At 44.5% G+C, this 23,385-nt stretch overlaps 1 protein-coding gene across 2 annotated transcripts in view; it reads right to left on the reverse strand.

Moving 5' to 3' along the window:
* Positions 1–23,103, reverse strand: part of Senp5 (SUMO specific peptidase 5) — a 36,992-nt gene extending 13,889 nt beyond the window's left edge. The window contains exons 1-5 of one of the 2 annotated variants that reach the window (XM_036203551.1): positions 22,912–23,103; positions 9,409–10,936; positions 3,741–3,846; positions 3,470–3,608; positions 3,208–3,255 (exon numbers count right to left, since the gene is read on the reverse strand). In XM_036203551.1, the coding sequence (XP_036059444.1) occupies positions 3,208–3,255; positions 3,470–3,608; positions 3,741–3,846; positions 9,409–10,906 (1,791 nt within the window). In that variant the 5' untranslated portion in view covers positions 10,907–10,936; positions 22,912–23,103. Of the gene's footprint in view, positions 1–3,207; positions 3,256–3,469; positions 3,609–3,740; positions 3,847–9,408; positions 10,937–22,537; positions 22,869–22,911 lie in introns of those variants that run through there. The other variant, XM_036203552.1, reaches the window with a different exon arrangement.
* Positions 23,104–23,385: the final 282 nt, after the last annotated feature.

Here is a 23,385-nt window from a genome sequence, read left to right on the forward strand (position 1 = left end):
CAAGAGGAAGATAATATATCACACAGTTAGCAGAAGGGTCTATTCCAAATGTTCATTAACATGATTGTTAGCACCCCTTTAATACTAGCACTCAGGAGGCAGAGGCAGATGGATCTCTGAGTTCAAGGTCTACAGAGCAAGTTCCAGGACAGCCAGGGCTACACAGAGAGACTCTGTCTCAAAAATACAAACAAGCAAGCAAAAATAATTAATGATTACCTTAAACTCCAAGGTAGGAATTATAAAACTAATCCAATCTGAAGGGTGTAGATTTGGAGATTTCTCTCTAATATGAAAACTATCATTTCTTCCCTTTCTTTCTTTTATTTTTTTATTTTTGAGACAGGGTTTCTCTGTGTAACAGCCTGGAACTTGATCTGTAGACCAGGCTGGCCTTAAACTCACTCACAGAGATCCACCTGCCTCTGGCTCCTAGTGCTGGGATTAAAGGCGTGCATAATCATCTCTAGCTACAAGAATTACCTTGGCCGAATGAAACAGCAGGGCTTACATGCTAAGCTTAGATTTCTTGTTTTAAAGCAGTATCTGCTCATCTGAGGTCATACTCATACTCATTACAATTGTTGCCATGTATTGAGTGCTAGAGACTGAACAGGCTCTTGTGTATAGTAGACAAACGCTCTATCACTGAGCTGAATCTCTAGTCCCACAGAGTTGTCCCAAAGTGTTCCCTCTAACTTTAACTCTCTTTCTAGTATAGAACTATCCATCCCCTGGGTGCCTGTGAATCTCAGGGTATGATCATCAGACCAAAATAATCACATCACTTGGGAATGTAAAAAATCATGGGCTGGAGAGATGGCTCAGAGGTTAAGAGCACTGGCTACTCTTCCAGATATCCTGAGTTGAATTCCCAGCAACCATATGATGGCTCACAACCATCTGTAATGAGATCTGGTGCCCTCTTCTGGTGTGTGTATGCATAATAAATAAATCTTTTTTTTTTTTTTTTTTTAAGCTGAGGATGGAACCCAGGGCCTTACGCTTGCTAGGCAAGCACTCTACCACTGAACTAAATCCCCAACCTCATAAATAAATCTTTAAGAAAAAAAATCAAAACTCTCAGGCCCACCCAAGACCTAGTAAAGCTGAAACTCCAGGGTAGGTCACAGCAATCTGCTTTTATATGCCTTCAGGTTAAGTCTAAAGTGAATTCTTTTAAGAACTATGTAACCTGGGTATGGTGGTTCTAGCCTTTAATCCCAGCACTGGAGACTATGAGGCAGGAGGGTCCCAAGACCAAGGCCAATCTGGAAAGACAGTGAACACTGTCTCAATAAAGAGCTAGGAGCTGGGCAGCAGTGGCACATGCCTTAATCCCAGCACTTGGGAGACAGAGGCAGGTGGATGGCTATCTGTGAGTTCAAGGCCAGCCTGGCCTACGAAGTGAGTTCCAGGACAGACAGAGAAACCCTGTCTTGAAAGAAAAAAGATATATACCCTTAAAAAGGAGCTAGGAGGGCTGGAGAGATGGCTCAGAGGTTAAGAGCACCGACTGCTCTTCCAGAGGTCCTGAGTTCAGTTCCCAGCACCCACATGGTGGCTCACAACCATCTGTAATGAGATCTGGCACCCTCTTCTGTGTACATAATAAATAAATAAACCTTAAAGAAAAAGAAAAAAAAAAGAGCTAGGGGCCCAGCACTTGGGAGGCAGAGGCAGGTGGATTTCTGTGAGTTTGAGGCCAGCCTGGTCTACATAGTAAGACTCTGTCTCAAAAACAAACAAACAAGAGTTGGATGCATTGGGGTACATCTATCACCCCAGCATTTCAGCAGGAGCAGGAAGATGGCCTAAAGTTCAATGCCAGCTGACCTACAATAGTGAGCTCTAGGCCAGCCAGAGCTTTATAGCAAGACCCTGTCACAAAAATCCAAATCAAAAACAACAACAACAAAAGAACCATTCTGCTTATCATTGGATTTTATTTTAATTTATTCTTTGATGTTTTGGTTTTTCTTTTTTGTTTTTTGTTTTTGGAGCTGAGGATCGAACCCAGGGCCTTGTGCTTGCTAGGCAAGCGCTCTACCACTGAGCTAAATCCCCAATGATGTTTTGGTTTTTTGAGACAGAGTTTCTCTGTATACTCCTGGTTGTGAGGGGACTCAGAAGACATCTGTCTGCCTCTGCATTCAGTGCCCACAGAGGTCAGAAGAGGGCATCAGATCTCCTGAAACTGGAGTTATAGATAGTTGTAAGCCACCATGTGGGTGCTTGGAATTGAACCCAGGTTCCTTGAGAAAGCAACCAGGGCTCTTAACCATTTCTCTAGCCCCAAGACTATTAGTTAAAATCTGTAATAACTCTCGTTGAAGATATCTTTAAAAAAACAAGAAGAAGCAGCTCAGTTTGGGTGCAAATAAACACACAAGTAAATAAGGAAGAAAATATGGGCTGGGGTTTAGCTCAGTGGTAGAGTGCTCGCCTAGCAAGCCCAAGGCCCTGGGTTCGATCCTCAGCTAAAAGAAAAGAAAAGAAAATATGAACACTGTTATTTTTTGTTTTGTTTTTTCAAAACAGGGTGTCTCTGTATAACATCTCTGGCTATCCTGGAACGTGCTTTGTAGACCAGGCTGGCCTCGAACTCACAGAGATCCTCCTGCTTCTGCCTCCTGAGTGCTGGGATTAAAGGCGTGCACCACCACCACCTGGCAGAACGCTGATAGTCTTAGGCAAAAAAAAAATTTTTTAAACTTTATTTTATGTGCATTGGTGTTTTGCCATAAGTGTCAGGTCCCCTGGAACTGGAATTATAGACAGTTGTGAGCTATCATGTGGGTGCTGGAAATTGAACCCAGGTCCTCTGGAAGAGCAGGCTTAACCACTGAGCCATCTCTCCAGCCCTGCAAAATGTTTTGTTTTGTTCTTTTTTGAAACATAGTCTTTCATAGCCCACACTGGCCTCAAATTTGCTATGAACCCAAGGATGATCTTGAATTTCTGACCCTCCTGCAGTACCTCCCTAAGTGCCGGGATAAAATGTGGGGTACGATTGTACTCAGCTTAAGCGAAAATGATCTCACAGAAAATATGGCAGACTCTAGTGCAGTCAAGACATAATCCAACCATTTAATCTAAAGAGTATCAGATAATTATGTCCTGTCTAAAAGCAAAAACGAAAACAAAGACTGGCACCCCCTTACTAGTAACAACACAAGCACACTCGTGAACGGAGCTCCCACTTACTTTGTCGGGGACGGCGTCCATTATCAGCTCACCATACATATTGATAACCTGTAAAATTAAAGCCTGCTGATTAGTCTTGTACAACTGAGGACATCCCCAGCAGTGTGAGTTAACATGCTGATAGCAGTGAAGGTAATAACCCTGAGTCACTTCAGATTAGAGATCTTGTTTCTAAAGATCAACGGAAAGGCAATCCAAGAGACAGGTTTTGTTGGCCGAAATCCTGTGCAAGTTTCTACCCTGAAAACCCATGATCACTAACCTGGTCATTCAGCCAATTCTGACCATCCAGGGTCACCAGATCATCCATATCTAGCATGTGCTTATTGTAGAAGATGCGGAAGTTGCACTTCTGGTGTCTGGCCCGGTAGTTTGTTATTTCTCTATTGATAAATGGTTTTCTAAAACAGATTTTGAAAGAAAAGGTTAACATGCATTTTTTTCAACATTTAATTATTCCTTTTCTCTTAAGGGAAAAGTCATTTTTGGCAGTAACTATCTTTAAGGGCTTAACTTTTGCATCACTGACATACCTATTAGAAAAGTCTTCATTAAAGACATCTTTTAATCTCCCAAGGACATCTTTTTCACTGAGTGGTACCAAACTTCCATACTTTTTCATAACCTCATCTAGGAATCCTTACATAAAGGAAAAAGAAAAACACGGGAAATTTTTCAGCAAAGTTGTTCTCATAACACATAATACTTACATTTGTTATAGCATACAACCATCATCTGTAAAATACAGTTACATCTTTTTTTTTAAAAAAAAAAAAAGGTACGTGTCTGGGCCTTCACCATTATAATTCACAAAGAAATGCTCACAACTATTATTTCACACTGGGTTTTTAGTTATTTCATGGTTAATCTTCACGAAAAGCTGGGCAAGCAGTTCTGGGACGGGGGTGGAGGTGGGGGGTGGCTGTTTTTCTTTTTTGGAGCCAGGTTCCATATATAAAACAGACTAGGTCTCAATCTCATTCGCCTCCTTACATGCCAGGGTTACAGGTGTGTGCCACTATGCCCAGCTCCTACTATATTTTTAAACTACTGACACACTTAGAGAGGCTAGTCAAGACTAAAGAGAGACACTGCCACAGTGTCATCCTGAAGTAGAAACCTCTCCTTAGGACTCTTAAAAATCCAAGCATAGTGTTATGCTCCTGTGGTTCCAGCTCTGGAGAGAGGTTGACCACTAGAGCATTCTGGGATAGCCAGGTGTGGTTTGCACAAGGATGGCCCCTATAGGCTCATGTATTTGAAAGGATAGGGAGGTGTGGTCTTGTTGGTCTGGTTGGAAGAAGTGTGTCACTGGGGGTGGGGTTTGAGGTTTCAAAAGCCCATGCCAAGCTGTGCCTTGCTGCCTGCAGATCAGGATATAGAACTCTCAGCTACTTCTCCAGCACCATGTCTACCTGTGTGCTACCACGCTCCTCATCATAATGGACTAAACCTCTATTAAATACTTTCTTTTATAAGTTATCTTGGTCCACAGAACAGTGACTAAAACACCAGGGTAACATAGCAAGATGCTATCTCTTAGACAGGAAGAGGAAGGGAGGATGAGAACTAACCATTTGGTTAAATATATCCTTTTTCCCTCCAATAAAGGAGTAATTTCTTAATAAAAAAAAAAGATTGTCATCAGTGTATTATTTCACCTTGATCGTTGATTCAGTCTCACAATGAATCAGTCTCAGTGGCACATGCCTGTAACCCCAGCACTAAGAAAGCCCAGGTAGAAAGATCTTGGCAGGTCTGAGGGCAGCTTCATCCACACAGCAAATTCCAGACCACATGGTGAGACCTTTTCTCCAAACAAAAGAGCAAACCCACTAACTACTCCCAGCCCTATGAGGGAAGCTTGACAAGGTAACAGTGAGCAAGGCCTTTCCCTCAGGTGCCTAGGCTGGCCTAAGACCTCCCACCTCAGCCTCCATGGCACCTGAGATTACAGACCAGGCCTAGCTCTAGAGAGACCTGGGGTTTGGTTTTTTGTTTTTTGTTTTGGGTTTTGTTTTGTTTTTTTGTTTATTTGTTTCGGGTTTTGTTTTTGTTTTGTTTTGTTTTTTTTAAGACAGGGTTTCTCTGTGTAGCTTTGGAGCCTTTCTGGAACTCACTCTGAAGCCCAGGCTAGCTTCAAACTCACAGAAATCCACCTGCCTCTGCCTCCGGAGTGCTGGGACAGCTCAAGAGACCTGTTTTAAAACAGGGATTTTTTTTTTAGAGCTGAGGATCGAACCCAGGGCCTTGTGCTTGCTAGGCAAGTGCTCTACCACTGAGCTAAATCCCCAACTCCAAAAACAGGGTTTTTTTTATTTTTTATTATTTATTTAGCTGTGGTGTAAGAGTTCTCCCAATAGAGCTACATCTACAGTCAAGGAAACAATTTCAAAAGGGACCTTTCAGCCAGATTATAAGGCCATCTTCCAGTCAATTTATGTATATATTCATTTAATGGTTTCAATGATGGCCACTGAGCAAGCTCTAGGAAAAAGAACCCCAACATCACTTCTCAGGTAACAAGAATCTGAGAAGGTGTAGGGGCTCACAGAGGAAGCAGCACGGCTGGGGGGCAATGCTGAAAAAGAGAGCAACAGCCTACCAGGTTGACAATTAACTCTGGACTATGAGGGGAAATGGTAACCAGCTCCTTCTGTGGCTCCAAACAGTGGTTTCTGCTAGGCTGTCAATTCAGAATGGAAAGGACTCTTGTTGCACAGGGAAACACCCACCAGAGTGGCTCCCCACTTTTTGCAATGCTGGGAACCCAACTCAGGGCCTCAAAGGTGCTAGACAAACCACAGACCTGCAGCCCCAGCCCTTTCTTTCCCTCTTTTCATTACATTCACTCTGTGTGTGTGTGTGTGTGTGTGTGTGTGTGTGTGTGTGCGCGCGCGCACAGTCAGGGACACCTGCCAACAGCATAGACAGAGGACAGAGGATAACATGTGGAGATGGCTCTCAGGTTATCAGACTTGGCAGCAAAGCCTTTACCCTTCACCATGGAGCCATCGCGCCAGCCCAGCCCTACGTTTTTTAAAATCATTACCTCTGATTCTCCACCCATTCTACTGGAGGTTCTAAGAACAAAACACATAACATTTTAAATTTTTTATTTTTATTATTTTATGTGTATGGTTATTTTGTCTATATATATGCCTGATACCCAAGGAGGCCAGAAGAGGGTGTCAGATCCCCTGGAGCTGGAGTTACAGATGTGAGCTGCGATGGGGTGCTGGGATATAACCTGGGTGTCTGCATACGCCAGGTCTGTTAACCACAGAGCTTTTTCTCTAGTCCTGAGAGTATGTATGTTTGCTGTACTCCCAGCCTGCCTATCTTAGCAGCTCTCTTGTTTCTACACAGGGGTCTGATGTCTACACGAAAGAATAGCCCCAACACAAGTCAGGAAACCTTAATATTTGGAAAGACTGCATTCAAGTGGAAAATTATATACAGGTAGAAAGAGAATATTAACTCCACAAAGCTGTCCTCTGACCTTCACACGGGCATGGTGATATGCCCTGCCCACATAGAAACATGTATGTACATACAATAATAAAACAAAAATAAAAATTTGAATCGTTTTAAAATGCAATAAGGTTGGAAGGCTAAGCTCAAAGGTTAAGAGAGTCTATTATTCTTCAGAGGACCACAGTTCAGTTCTCAGCTCCTTTATTGGGTGGCTCACAATCGCCTGTGAATCCAGCTCCAGAGAATCTGATGCCTCTGGCCTCCATTGACACCTACACTTGCATGGCATATACTTACATAGACACACGCATATACATGATTAAAAATGAATTAAAAATCTATCAATCTTTTAAAAATGTAATAATCAAACCATCAGTTTGTATGCTAACTTATAACAAATATTTTAAATTACAAAATGATTTTTTTTTTGAGACAAGGTTTCTCTGTGTAATTTTGGTGCATGTCCTAGATCTCGCTCTGTAGACCAGGCTGGCCTCGAACTCACAGAGATCCTCCTGTCTCTGCCTCCTGAGTACTGGGATTAAAGGCATGTGCTACCACCGCTGGCGGGTAAATTACAAAATGAAATCATAAAGAAATTTTACCCCAAGGAAAAATGGAGGGATATCCCAAGCAAAAATTAAATTTTAGGTCTTCAATCTTGATTGATGTTCCTTAAATTTAAAAAAGCAGCCTTTTCATAGAGAAATAAAGCTGGATCTGTGCTGACAACTTACTCCTACTGGCTGCTTTCAGGGTGCTGTGCAGGCTACAGGGACAGCACTTAGCCTTGGACCCTGACTGCTGCATTACTGGCAGGCGGGCAGGATGTGTCTGTCCACTGGTCAAGCAGTGGCGTGAAGGACGGCAACTTCCTGGCTAGAGCTGAAGCCTGCTCCACAGCAAAGGAGTGCATCCGTGACACTGAGAACCTCATCACAAAGCCCATGGGTTGGGAGGTTAAAGGCTTAGTGGGGAACCTACTACTGTTGTTTTCTAAATGAATAAGTTGTCAAAGTGCCTTCTAAATATTTATGTTTGGAACCATAGATCAGTACTTAATCTCAAACAGAGAAGATTCTTTTTGCCGTGGACAGTGTTTAATGTAGACTTGTAACTGATCAAAATGCTGAGAATAGGCTTGACGGTGGTGGCTCATACCGGCACTTGGGAGGCAGAGGCAGGTGGATCTCTGTGAGTTTGAGGCCACCCTGGCCTACAGATTGAGATCCAGGACAGCCTGGTCTACAGAGTGAGTTCCAGGACAGTCAGGACTACACAGAGGAACCCTGTCTTGGGGGTAGGGGGAATAAATGTCTCTTGTGCTCAGTCAGCCATAACTGGGGCATCTATCACAAGTCCTCTAATGCTCAGGGAACGCTAAGGAAGAGGGGCGGAAAGAGTGTAAGGGCCAGAGGCTGGGAAGAAGCGCTGAGAAATGCTGTCTTCCGGACAAGTTATGACCATTGCACCTGTGAGCTCACTGCAGCTATGGTTACTAGCACAAGGTCAGGCCAACAGAATCAGTCAACATCCCAACAGGTAGCACTCTCCAATTAGGACTCAGTGGGGAGGGAAGCAAGAAGGGAAAAGGGGGTTCTAGGGAGAAAGTTAGGTTGTATATGATCAAGATACATTGTATAACACATCTTTAGTCCCAGCACTTGAGAGGCAGAGGCAGGAGGATCTCTGGGAGTTCAAGGCTAGCCTGAATTACATAGCAAAATTCCAGGACAACAAGAGATAGAGTAAGACCCCAACTTAAAAAAAAAAAGGTACACTGTATACACATTTGGAATTGTCAAAGAAATAATAATAAACAATACTCTATTTTAAAAAAAAAACTAAAATTTCTGTTAAAGCAACAATAAACAACATTGTGGTATTAAAGAATGTTATATTTTGGGAGTGACAATCCTTGGCAATTACAATTAATTTAGCATCTCCACAATCAGACTGCTATGGTGATCTATGGGAGCAGAGATCAGTGCATTCTGCTTGTTGCTATGTTCATAGAAACCAGAACACTGGCTGGTATCCAGGAGCTTCTCATATATTAATAAAAGAGGAACAACGCAAAGGAAAGCCAGGAAAAGAAAAACTATGGACCAATAAAATTCAGTCAAACACACACACACAAGTCATCATGGCTGGGGATAGAGCTCAGTTGATAGAATGTCTGCCTAGCATGCATGAGGCCCTGAGTTCAATCCACAGCCCCCCATAGATCGTGTATAGTGGTAATATACCAGTAATCCCAGCACTTGAGAGGATCACAAGTTCACAGTCATCCTCAACTACATGGCAAGTTTGAGGCCAGACTGGGCTACCTAAGATTCTGTCTAAAAACAAAGACACCCAATCTTACAAAATTCTCATCTGTAATCTGTAAGACTGACTGGTAAAACAAGTTTAAAAGGTAATTTGGCCATCCAATTAAAGTGTTTAAGTATCAATATTCTTTATCAGCAATTAGAATGGAAATTTAACTTAAAGAAACAATTGGATAAGAGAGTTCATTGAATCCTTATAGCAAAACTGATACAAGTGTCCAACAACAAACCAAGAAGGGAGCTAAGCAACATCTCCATAACGGAGCACCACGAACATCTAATGGCTTAAAGGGAAAGCCATGTGTGGGAGGTAACCCAAGACTCTTCTGGAAAGGGTAATGGATACCAAGTGTGGGCCAGAGGTTGGAGGGTGACAAGGAACAGTGCATACCAGAAAGGCAGGTGGAGAGCTGCTCATCATCCACTAGAGAAACTTCCTGACTGCTCTTGCCACCCGCCATTTGGTTTGCTACTTTGAGTTCACGGCACACCAAGGGCGCGTCCAGAGGACTTTTACAGTACGGGTGGTCCAGCAGCTTAGAACTAAGAATGTTCTGCTTGAGAGATCCATCCTCCTCCATCTGGAAGTTCTCATTCTGAGGAGGCTCTTCAGACACAGGCCCATCTACACTGCTCACAGACGTGTCTGCTCCAGACACTGACAGTGTGACTCTGTCGTCACTGACAGCACTTGCCCCACTTTCCTGAGCCAGAGTCAGACTCGCTCTTCCCGTTTCCAGAGTGAACTTATTACTAGAAGGATGCTCTGTTAAAGGGGTTTCGGGAACTTGCTCTGTGCACTCCCACTTAGGAGAGGAGGGTGACTGGTCCCAGGCGTATGTGGCACTGCCATTCTGTTGGTCAGGGAATGCTTCATCTAAACTTTGCTCCTTGTCCAAGAAAGGGCTTTCTTCAGTGTGGCCGTCAGGCACATGAGAGTTCTTCCCCTTCACCGCAGCACTGGCGTCCATGTCTGAGAAGTGTGGCTGACACTGGCAAGGGTCTTTAGGTTCTGGGGAAGGGACTGGGCTGCAACTACCACCCCCCTCGGTGCCCCGCCCAAGGTCCTCTTGATGGCCCCCGGTGACCTTCTGCACCCAGCTTCGCTGGGCTCTTCTTAGCTTGCAAACTCTGTTTTTCGTTCTGAAGTGCTGGGACCTCAAAATCCTATACCGAAATCTAATCATGGATAATTTCTCATACATCATAAGAGACACTTTGACTCTTCGATGTTGATTAAGTTGGAACTTTTTTGGAATCAATGGTTTCCCATTCCTGTGCTGCTCTAGGCCTGGGTAGCAGCCGCAGCAAATGTGTTTTCTGTGTTTGTTCAAGACCACAACCTCGCCACTCTCACCTGGACTCCGGCTGCCCCCACTGAACTTCATGGGAAAGTCTGACGCTTGTGCGCCCGTCCGAGGTTTGTGACCGCTGGCCTTACCCACAACAGTACCTGCTGACAAGCCAGTGACTGCCTTCAGGAGACTTTTCTCTCTGCAGTATTCATGGTCCGAGCCCTTTGCTGATGACAGTGCCTTATCTGCTTGGTGTTTCAGGAGACTCCTTGAGGAAGAAATGAAGTGCTTGGGGTCCTTTCTTTTCACTTTGGCATACAAAATACTACCATTGTGAGTAGCCACTCCGGACTTCGCCTTTGCACAAGGTGGTACATCCCGGATCCATGATTTCTGGATGGGAAGAGCCTTCTGCCTACACTGAAAATGCTTCAATTGTCGACCCCAAACAATTGGCCTTCCCACCTTAGCTTTCAGAAAGCACAAGTTTTGAGGAAAATAGAACTTCTTAAAGCTTCCAAACCCAGTATTCCATTTCTCAGAAAAAGCTAAGTGAATTCCTTTTTTCCATAGAATTTTCTTCTGTTTTTTCATTTTTCTGATGCATAATGAGAATTGATGTACCTATACAGAAAAAAAATGTAAAGTTAAATTTCAATGTAAATATGTCATAGAGGCATATAGCAGTTAAGATTTTTAGCCGGGCAGTGGTGGTACACACCTTTCATCCCAGCACTCGGGAGGCAGAGGCAGGCGGATCTCTGTAAGTTCAAGGTCAACCTGGTCTACAGAGCAAGTTCCAGGACAGGCCCAAAAGCTACACAGAGAAAGAGAATGTGTGTGTGTGTGTGTGTGTGTGTGTGTGTGTGTGTGTGTGTGAGAGAGAGAGAGAGAGAGAGAGAGAGAGAGAGAGAGAGAGAGAGGGAGGGAGGGAGGGAGGGGGAGGGAGGGAGAGAGAGAGCTTGCTAGAGAGATGGCTCAGGGGTTAAGAGCACTGGCTGCTCTTTCTGAAGTCCTGAGTTCAATTCCCAACAACCACATGGTGGCTCACAACCATCTGTAATAAGATCTGGTGCCCTCTTCTGGCCAGAGAGGCTTCTACACGAGCAGGCAACAGTTAATGCAGACTCATAACTGGTGAAAGTGGTATAAGTGACTCTCAAAGGACATCTGCATCATACCCTCCAAGGCTCAGGGAACACGGAGGAAGAAGGGGCAAAAGGTGAGTGCTGTGGAACACGGTCTTCTGGATGAGCCAAGGCTGCTGCCCCCAGGAGCTCACAGCAGTGATGGTTATCTACTTAGGACCTGTAGAGACTGGGCCCGTCAACATTCCATCAGGGATGGAGGACGGGCTCACCCACTCTGCCCTGAGGAGCTAGAGATAATGGAAGGTTACTGGGCAAGGGGATCATATTCTTCAGCAATGTAGCCACTGGGTAAGTTATTCTTTCTCAAGTAATAACCCCTCACCCATACTCCTGCAAGCAACTGCAATTAAATGTAGTGGGACACCACAGGGAGTAAAAAAGGAGAAAGAGGCCGGGCGATGGTGGCGCACACCTGAAATCCCAGCACTCAGAAGGCAGAGGCAGAAGGATCTCTGTGAGTTTGAGGCCAGTCTGGTTTGCAGAGCGAGTTCCAGGACAGGCAGGACTAAAGAGAGAAACCCTGTGTGGGGGTGTGGGGGTGTGGGGGTGTGGGGGGTGGGAGATATGAAGTAGGAGGTGGACTTGCAGGGAAAAAGGGGTTTCTATGACAGGGGATAAGAAAGGATAATGAGAGATGAATACAATCAAAGTATACTGTGCGTGTTTATGTATCTAAAATTTCGAAACAAGTAAATAAAGGAAGAGGGGGAAAGGGTCCAGGTCATCCTCAGCCATAAGAGTTCTAAGCCTGCCTGGGGTATATAGCCTGTCTCCAAAAATGAAAAGAAAAATCAAACACATGATTTCAGAAGTTAATAATGTCTCCTATTACTAAAAGTTCTGCAGACACTAGCCACCAAGAGGAGTGGAAGAAACAGCAGACTATGAACCAGAAACCAATACATAATACATAATGTAATACATAATTTAAGTTTGCTAACAGTGTATTAAGAAAAGGGCCCCATCTCCACTCCTCCACATACCACACCCCCCCACACACACATCACCACCCCCTCTCTCTGTGTGTTGTTGTTGTTGTTGTTTAAGACAAAGGTTTCTCTGTGTAGCCCTGGCTGTCCTAAAACTAGCTGTGTAGACAGGATAGTCTCCAACTCACACAGATCTGCCCACCTCTGCCTCTCCCTAGTGCTGGGATCAAAAGTGTGCACCACCACTGCCAAGCCACATTACCTTTCTATGCATCACTTTCCTGTGAGGAAAAAAACATGGAGGGCTAAATATATATTTCCCTCTGTCCCTTCTCCAAATCGCACTGATAAACACTGGACTGGGGAAGGGCACAATCTTTCTAAATTATTCAGGCTTGCCTTGAATCAGCAACCCTATTACCTCTGCTGCACAGGTGTTGGAGTTATATGCATGTGCCACCATGCACTGCTAGAAGTTAGATTTGTGTGTGTGTGTTTGAGTGGTTTTTCAAGACAAGGTTCCTCTCTGTAACAGTTCTGGCTGTCCTGGAATTCACTCTATAGTTCAGGCTGGCCTTGAACTCTCAGAGATCCTTCTGCCTATGCCTCAAGAGTCCTGGTATTGAGTGCCTGGGTTACAGTCAGAGAGGCAACTGTGCCTGGGTCCCACCGCTGGACACAGGCCACTCTGGGAGGACCTGACCAACTTGGCCCCAGTTGCCTGCCAATCGGCGGGCCCTGCGGGAAGGCTCCCCTTTTCCAAGACTGCAGGCAGACACTGCAGTCTCCACACCCTGCCCCCACACCCATCTGCTGGAGACCCCAGCCACTTCCTGAGACTCAGAGACCAGCCCCAAGCCTCCATCCTGCCCTGGAACTCCCATCTGGACCAGAGACCAGAGGAACTCCCATCTGGACAAGAGGAGCTCCCATCTGGACAAAATAAGGAGACATCAGGGACTTCCCGAGACTCAGAGTCCAGCCCCCCAGCTCCTCTCCGGCCAGCACTCCCATCTGGCCCAGAGAGAGGCTCCCTAACTCTGTCAACTCTCTCTGGACCAAGTACACTGATAAGACCAAGAACGAACACAAGAGGAGATGGACAGACATCAAGGCAGAAGTACATACAACAAAATAAAGAGCAATACAGCATCACCAGAATCTAGCCCTTCTCCAACAGCTAGACCTGAACATCATGGAATGGAAGAAGAAGAAAACAACCTTATAAGTAACATCATGAAGAGGCTAGAGCCTTATATAGAAGAAATCAAAAATAAAGTAGAGGAACAGACAAACAAAAAATGGGAAGAACGCTATAAAAAAACGAGAGAAAAGGACAATTAAAGCAGAAGAAAATAATAAATCCTTGAATGAAAATCATGAAAAAGCAAGGGAGACAATCCAAGACCTGAAGAGGGAAATTGAAAAAATGAAGAAGACACTAGCGGAAGGAATGTTGGAAATAGAAAATCTGAGTAAACTAACAGGAACTTCAGAGGCAAGTATAACCAACAGAATGCAAGAGATGGAAGAGAGGATCTCTGGTGTTGAGGATACGGTAGAAGAAATAGATTCATCAGTCAAAGAAAACACTAAAACCAACAACATCATGACCCAAAATGTCCAAGAAATTTGGGACACCATGAAAAGACCAAACCTACGAATAATAGGGATAGAGGAAGGAGAAGAATACCAACTCAAAGGCACAGAAAATATATTTAACAAGATCATAGAAGAAAACTTTCCCAACTTAAAGAAAGAAATGCCTATGAAGATACAAGAAGCCTATAGAACACCAAACAGACTAGACCCCCCAAAAAAGTCCCCCTGCCACATAATAATTAAACAACTAAACGTACAGAATAAAGAAAGAATATTAAGGGCAGCAAAGGAAAAAGGCCAAGTGACTTATAAAGGCAAACCCGTCAGAATAACACCCGATTTCTTGATGGAGACTTTGAAAGCCAGAAGGACCTGGACAAATATAATGCAGACACTAAGAGACCATGGATGCCAGCCTAGACTAATATACCCAGCAAAACTTTCAATCATCATAGATGGAGTGAACAAGACCTTCCAAGACAAAACCAGATTTAAACAATACTTACCCACAAACCCAGCCCTATAGAAAGCACTAGAAGGAAAATTCCAACCTAAGGAAGGCAGATACACCCATGAAAACACAGGCAATAGATAACACCACAGCAGTAAACCCCAAAGAAGAGAAGTACACACACACTACCACCAAAAAATAAAAATAACAACAGGAATGAACAATCACTGGTCATTAATATCCCTTAATATCAATGGACTTAATTCACCTATAAAAAGACACAGACTAACAGAATGGATACGAAAACAGGACCCATCTTTCTGCTGCATACAAGAAACACACCTCAAATGCAAAGACAGACACCTCCTAAGAATAAAAGGCTGGGAAAAGACTTTCCAATCAAATGGTCTTAAGAAGCAAGCTGGTGTAGCCATCCTAATATCCAGCAAAATAGACTTCAAACTAAAATCAATCAAAAGAGATGATGAAGGACATTACATACTCATCACAGGAAAGATCCACCAAGATGAAGTTTCAATTCTGAACATTTATGCCCCAAACACAAGGGCACCCACATATGTAAAAGAAACATTACTAAAGCTTAAATCACATATAAAACCCCACACATTAATAGTGGGAGACTTCAATACCCCACTTTCACCTCTGGACAGATCGGCCAAATTGAAACTTAACAGAGACATAATGGACTTAACTGATATTATGGCACAAATGGACTTAATCGATATCTACAGAACATTCCACCCAAACAAAAAAGAATATACCTTCTTCTCAGCACCCCATGGAACCTTCTCTAAAATTGACCACATACTTGGCCACAAAGCAAATCTCAACAGATACAAAACAATTGGAATAACCTCCTGTGTTCTATCAGACCACCATGGTTTAAAGTTAGATTTCAACAACAACAACAAAAAAAAAACTACAGAAATCCTACAATCTCATGGAAACTGAACAATGCTCAACTGAATCACCAATGGGTTAAGGAAGAAATAAAGAAAGAAATTAAAGACTTCCTAGAGATCAATGAAAATGAATACACCACATACCCAAACTTATGGGATACTATGAAAGCAGTGCTAAGGATCACCCAATGACAGAGAAATGGATGAGATCTATATGAACAACCTGGATGACAGTGGGAGTAATGAAGGGCAAGATTTGAGGGAAAGAAAGCTTAGGGGAGCAGGAGATCCCAGCTGGATCAAGAACAGAAAGGGAGAATGAGGAATAACAGACCATGATAAATGAAGACCACATGAGACCAGGAATAGGCAGAGTGCTCGAGAGGTCCCCAGAAATCCACAATGATATATCCTCTGTAGTCTGCTGGCAATGGTCGAGAGAAAGCCTGATCTGACCTAGTCTGGTGATCAGATGGCCAAACACTCAACAGTCGTCTTGGAATTCTCATCCAATAACTGATGGAAGTGGATGCAGAGATCCTCAGCCAGGCCCCAGGTGGAGCTCCAGGTGTCCAGCTGTCGAGAAAGAGGAGGGTGTGCAAGAGCGTGAATTGTTGAATCCAAGATTGCAAAAAGCACAGGGACAAATAGCCAAACGAATGGAAGCACAAGAATTATGAGCCAAAGGCTGTGGAGCCCCCAGCTGGATCAGGCCCTCTGGATAAGTGAGACCATTGAATAGCTTGATCTGTTTGGGAGGCATCCAGTCTGTGGGACCGGGATCTGTCCTTAGTGCATGAGCTGGCTGTTTGGAACCTTGGGTTTACACAGGGAAACTTTGCTCAGTCTGGAAGGAGCTGACAGGACCTGCCTGTACTGAATCTACCAGGTTTAAATGAATCCCCAGGGGTGTCTTGGTCCTGGAGGACATGGAAATGGAGGGGGGGTCTGGGGGGAAGGTGGGGGCGGGAGGGGGGAGGACAGGGGAACCCATGGCTGATGTATAAAATTTAAAACATATAATAAAGAAAAAAATTATTTATTAAAAAAAAACACATTGTACAACTAAAAAATATATATAACATTAGATAATCAAGAATTTGGAATAAATGTCCAAGTTCCACAGCATTAGACTAAGCTCAGAGAAGTACAGCCTTGCATTGAGGACACTGAGATGACATCTATGGCCTTGGAATCTTCTGTTGTGATTAAGGGTTTGAATCCCAAGGTGGTGCTATAATGAGTTGTTAGATCCTTGAGAAGCAGAAATCTTAACTAGAGGTCCTGAGTGAACTGGGGGTATGACAAAGTTCATAAATGCGACAACTTCACCCTCCTTGGTATGGCTGTATTAAAATTAGGATATGCTCTTCATATACAATAAGAGAATAGTACTATAAAGACAGCATTGCCATTGCTCACAATGAGTTACATTGGTCTTGTTACTTGTTAATTGCTAATAAAGAGTTATAGCCGCTGTCAAAAAAAAAAAAAGAGTGCTGGTATTAAAGGCACAGGCCACCACCACCCTGATGGAAGTTAGATTTTAAAAAGGCCAAACTCCACTAGGTGCAGCAAGCACAAGCGAGAGGATCACAAATTAAAGACCAGTTTTGGTGCTATATAATGAGACCCTGTCAATCATAAGAATGCATGAGTGAATGAGCAAAAGCCCCAGGGACAAGACTAATTAAATTTCTTTCTTTCTTTTTTTTTTTTAGATTTATTTATTTATTATGTATACAGCATGTATGACCAGAAGAGGGCACCAGACCTTATTACAGATAGTTGTGAGCCACCAGGTGGTTGCTGGGAATTGAACTCAGGACCTCTGGAAGAGCAGCCAGTGCTCTTAACCTCTAAGCCATTTCTCTAGCCCAACTAATTAAATTTCTAAAAGGAAGTCACATTTGGTGGCATACACCTTTAAAATCTCAGCAGAGGCTGGAGAATCTCCAAGTTCAAATCTCTAATGAGTTCAAGGCCAGCCTGGTCCACATAGCAAGTTTCAGGTCAGTTAAGGCCATATAGTGAGACCTTGTTTCAAAAAATAAAAAGCAGATAATAAGTAACACACTCAGCAGGTCAAAAAAGGAGATGCCATGAAGTAAGCAACATGACCTCAGAAAGGCCCCACATTAGAGGTAACAAACACCTATGAAGGTTAGGAATACCGACAGAGCTGAAAAAGGTCCCAGGAAGCCTGAAGAGGAAGTCCCACCCCAGATCCTGCCTCCTACCCTGAGGGAGAACCTGTTCCCTTTCTTGGTGAAGATGAGTCAGGAGAGTCAAGCCAGCAGGAAAGCACAGTGCAGAGCCAGCTGAGATCAATGAGTTCATGCTGTGAACTTGCCCTCCTCACCAATACTCTATAAGGATATACTGCCATGAGGAGACCACTCCTACTGGGACTAGAGAAGGTCATTTAAAGAGAAAAGATCATATCCTAATGCTCCCCAAAGGGCCGAACAATTATTCTTCAATGTATTCTGACGTCAAAGAAATGTATTAGACTCCAGATCCTAATTTCACTGCTCCTTTCTTCCCCAAGAGTACAAGTTTACCCTTCAAAAAGGGTAAACTGTAGTCAATGAGACACACTCTTTTTCAACTCATCCTCTGAGATTGTGGCAATCGCTGGTTCATGCTCTAGAAAAGCGGGTTAGTTTGTAAGAAAATCTGTAAATCAACACACAGATATTCCCCCAAGTTGGAACCCCATCAGCTAGCCCACTGAGTCCCTGAATTAACTTTTCAGAATGTGATCTGAAGTGTCTTCTAATAAATACTAGCCACTGCACTGGTTCCTTCCATCAACTAACACACTAATAAACACACACTGTAACCACCACAAAGATAAGGAGCCTAGAAAATACAAAAGTTGTGTCAATGAAAATTCTATAAAAGGCTTACGGGCAGTAGTGGTGCACGCCTTTAATCCCAGCACTCGGGAGGCAGAGGCAGGCGGATCCCTGTGAGTTCCAGGCCAGCCTGGGCTACAGAGTGAGATCCAGGACAGGCACCAAAACTACACAGAGAAGCTCTGTCTCAAAACTCCCCACCTCAAAAAAAAAAAAAAAAAAAAAAAACCATAAAAATATCTTCAACTTGACTCTTAAGAAAGGTCACGGCTGGGGCTATGCTCAAAGATAGTGTGAACCCACATATGTCAAAGTTCCAGGTTTGATCAGCACTGGCCAAAAAAAACCAACAACAACAACAAAAAAAAAACCTGGAGCACATTCTCCTTCAGGAGCTAAGTTACTTTCTTTACAGTTGACCATCTCTCCAGCCAAAAGATACTTTGTTTTGAAAGTATCACTCTGTAGCCCAGACCTACCTCAAACATGCAATCTTCCTGCCTCTGCCACCTGATTGAAAGGGCATTTTCAAACTTTGCTGATGGAATTCCAAACTGACATAATCATTTTGGAAAAGAACTTGGTAAGATTTCATAAAAACCACAAAAGTATTTATCCTTCAATCTGACAAGCTTGCTTTAAGAATCTGAACAGAAGACGCAGCTATAATAATGACAAGGCTATCTACTGCAATATTGTTTACAACAGCAAATAGTTAACCAATGCCCACAAGCAAGAGCATGGTTGAATAAACTAGTTTATTGACATGAATGAAGCTTCATTGGAGTAAGGATGCTTGCAGCAACCAGCATGCAGTGATTTAGAGGATCCATCCTTAGAAGATGAAGGTGAAATTCAGGTGAGTTCCACAGGGGATAAGTGGAGGAAATGAGAAGGGAAGGGCTGTTTCTCTGTACGTTGTTTTCCTGCTGCTCTGGCTTTAGGACAAACCTGATGCTTCACATCTTAAATGAACCTGGCTTGCTTGCTTTTCCTCTCTGCAGTACTGGACATTAAACTAGGGCCTCATGAATGTCCTGCCGGCGCTCCGCCACCGAGCTGGATGACCAATACAACCACACCGCAAAAGGAGAAAATGAACAGACCTTAGGAAACAATATTCTGACTACATCAAGAGCTAAAGACAAAGAGTGCTCTGCACAGCAAATGTGCTTTTCCACGGAAGTGGGAGTCAATTCTGGTATTATCAGTATTCAAAGTTTAGCCAATAAGTAAAATATGCTGTGGATAGTTGAAGCTAGACTTTCCACACTAGAGAGACAATGACTCATGAAATGACGAGACAAAACTGGAGGTACCACTATGGACTCAGCTGGATACAGATATGGAAGTGCACACACACAGACACAGACTTCCTGACCTGTCGTGAAGCAGCACACTCCCAGTAGAAAGTGAGCACCTTGACAACCAGATCTTGGGTTCTAAAAAGATTCATCTACGGAAAGAAGTGGCAGTGTGGGGACTCAAGCCTGAAATCCCAGCACTATGGAGGAACATATGGAAATCAAGTCATCACTGGTTACATAGACCATTGGAAAGCTACCCTGAACTGTAGTCTCCCCCCGGAAAAGAACATTTCAGAACTGGGCAGAGAAAGCAGAATATGAACCTGAAATGTCACTGTGGTGCCAGAACATACACATAAATAATCTGTGAGTGATAGAAACAGAGACATAGTGATGTAGCCTTGGCTGGCCTAAAACTTGCTATGTAGACCATGCTGATCTCGAACTCATAAGAGGCGGCTTGCTTCTGCCTCTGGAGTGCTGGGATTAAAGGCATGTAACACTATGTCCTGTATAATTTTAAAGAGTAGCAAAACTGGTAGAAGGGACATCTCCCTTATACATAATTTCAAATTTTAAAAATACAGAATAAGCCAGGAATGGTGGTGTAGGCCTTTAATCCCAGTACTGGAGATGGGAATGGAGAGATTAGAGGCTGAGTTCGAGGCCAGGCTGGTCTACAAATTGAGTTCCAAGACAGCTAAGACTGTTACACAGAGAAACATTGTCTCAAAAAACAAACACAAAAGCAGAATGAATAAAAGAAATAGAAAAAATAAGATCTGCGACCTCTGTAAGAAGTAACTGACTAGCCTAGTGTGGTGGCCCCAGCCTTTAATCCCATCACTAGGGAGGCAGAGGTAGGTGGATCTCTGTGAGTTTGAGGCCAGCCTGGTCTACAGAGTGAGTTCCAGGACAGGCTCCAAAAGCTACACAGAGAAATCCTGTCTCTAAAAACCAATTTAAAAAAAAAAAAAAGTGGCCAGGCAGTGGTGGCACACATCTTCAATCCCAGCACTCCGGAGGCAGAGGCAGGCAGATCTCTCTGAGTTTGAGGCCAGCCTGGTCTACAGAGCGAGATCCAGGAGAGGCACCAAAACTACAGAGAAACCCTGTCTCAAAAAACCAAAAATAAACAAACCAACCAACAAATAAATAAATAAATGAAATAAGTAACTGACTCAGCCAGGTGTAACTACACTCCTATAATCCAAGTACTCAGGAGGCTAAGGTAGACAGATCACAGAACCAGCTAAATCTCCAGATTCTATCTTAGTTAAAAAAGAAAGGAAGGGAGGGAGGGAGGGAGGGAGGGAAGGAGGAAGGGAGTCAGGGAGGAAGAAAGGCTGGGAGATGGATGCCTCAGTGGGAGAAATGGTTGCTACACAAACATGAAGACCTGACTTTGGGTCCCCAGGATCCACATAAAAGCTGAGAACAACAACACATTCCTATAATCCCAGAACTGGGTACTAACAGAAGATGGATCCTTAGGGCTTGATGGTCAGCCCGTCAGCCAAATGGGTGAGTTCCACATTTAGTCAGAGGTCCTGTCTCAAAACATAGGGTGTAGAAGCGATTCAGGAAGATATCCTAACCTTCACATCATGCACCCCCACACAGGCTAGTGCACCCCACCCCACTTAACTAGAAACTAGAAAACAGTGAAGAAATGTCTTCAGGTCTTCCAAGTTCTGATGGAAAAATTATTTAACATGCAAATTTTAGGCCCATCTAAGAACTAATAACTGAAAACAGAAAAAGTTTTTCAGACAGGTGATTTATCAAAGTATATACCTCCCACATACCTTTTTCAAAGAGCCACAAGATAAGAAGTACCATTGACAAAATGAAGGAGTAAATCAAGAAGACATGGGAACTGGGGGCTGGGGAACCAGGCTCAGAGCTCGCCTAGCCCGTGCAATGCCCTGGGGTCACTCAAATGATAATAACAGCAATACTAATAACAATAAAATTAAAGGAGGGGGAGAAAGGCAAAGAAAACAAGGCCAAAGATGGGAAGGGGGGGGGACTGGGACGACGGGAGGGGGGGGGCAACGACGGCTCAGTGGTTAAGAACACTTGTTCTATTCCCAGCATCCACACAGTGCCTCACAACCACTCATAACACCAGTTCCAGGGGGTCCAACACCCTCTTCTGCTCCCCACAGGCACCAGACAAGCATGGGGTGCACACAGGTAAAATATGCAGGTACAGTTTTCAATATAAAAGATGGTGAGGTGGCAGAAACGAGAGCAAAAGAGAGAAGATGTACAAGCTGGGCTTGTAATCTCAACTTTAGGGAGGCTGAGACTGGGGGACCACTGCAAGTTCAAGGCCAGCATAATCCACACAGCAAACTGCCTCCCAGCCTGAGCCACATACGAAATGTTTTAGGAGCAGAGTAACGGCAATCTGAGATATAGGGGCAAAGGCTTCCTAAGCAGAACGAAACATCAACCAATCATCTCCTGGGCCTTTTCTAAAGCCCAGTGCACAAATGTGACAGAAACTTATGAGTTATCCTTCTTAGACCAGTGTTTTATCGATAAGCACAAGGCATATGAGTGACTAGGTTTCTTGGATGCTGCACACTCAAAGCACAGATTGCAGTTAAGTTCCAACCGCACAAGATTCTGGTATCTCTCCTGGCACCCTTCTCGATACTAAGCTTATTCTGGACAAAAGGCAAAAGGATAATTAGGAATGTACCATGTGTCCTGAATATTCTTTAACGGCGTTTTAACCAGAGCCTCAAAAAATTTCATTCAATTATTCCAACTAATTTGTATAGGTATAAGAACATGCCTATGTTCGGGCGGTGAATTAAAAACAATACCAAATGGCAGGCGAGCGCTTCAATTCAGCTTCTCCAGACTCTTACGTACAAACTCCCATGACCTTTCTGCATGCCTCTTCCCCTAAAAGAATGGCCCCACAGTGGAATCGGGATTAATACTGCCCAGCACAGATAGAATAAAAAAGTAGCGTCACACCAACCTAAAGCCCAAGAGTTATCATGCATAAGCACCGTAGGAAGGAACCAAAGCAAGGAGCAAGCCGGGCTGTCGGATCAACTCAACCCCCCTCGACTTCCGACTCGGCAGGAGCTGGGAGCCTGACAGCGATCTTCAGGCAAAGCTTCCCCTGGCTTCGGAAGGAGCGGCCCGAGGAGTGGGTTTTCTGTCTGTCTGGCTCTCAAGGCTCGAGCTGCAGAGGAAGGAGGAGGGCCGCGGTGCCCGGAGACCAGCGCCCACTAGGCGGCCTGCGGCGCGGCCGTGGGGAAGCGTGCGGGCCTCGGGCGGCGCTGAGCTGGCGCGGGGAAGGGCTGGTCAGCAGCGCTGCGGACGCCTGGGCTGCCCCGCTCTGCTTACCTACGTTCTTTGCTCCCGGCACCGAACCCGCTGCCTGGACGAGCGCTGCAGCGGCCGGGACCGCTGCCTCGCCCACGCCCACACCGGGAGAAGCCCGGCCAGAGACCGGACTCCGGCCTGCTCACGGCCGGCGGGGCTGCCGAGCTTCCTCCCAGCCGCTGCGCGATCCCGGCGCCCGCTTTGCGCGTCACCTCCGACTCCTCCGACTCCTCCTCCGCCTCCTCCGCCTCCTTCCGTGCCCTTCCGCCAGAAGCTCCGCCTACGCCTCGTGCGAAGGGCGTGGCTTAGAGGCCCCTGCTCCTAGACGCTGGGTGTGCTGCACCCTGGATCGGCAAGGCAGGATGGGGAGGAACTGCAATCTAGAGTTAGCCCAGGCGCCACAAGGCAGGTTTCCGACTTCCGGTCATCAGCTCCCTTCAAGCTTTTGTTGTCAGAAAGGCTAAAACAAACCTGGTGGCGGTGGCGCACGCCTTT

The sequence above is a fragment of the Onychomys torridus genome, chromosome 12 (genome assembly GCF_903995425.1).
Source record: "Onychomys torridus chromosome 12, mOncTor1.1, whole genome shotgun sequence".
In the NCBI taxonomy this organism is placed as follows: domain Eukaryota; kingdom Metazoa; phylum Chordata; class Mammalia; order Rodentia; family Cricetidae; genus Onychomys; species Onychomys torridus.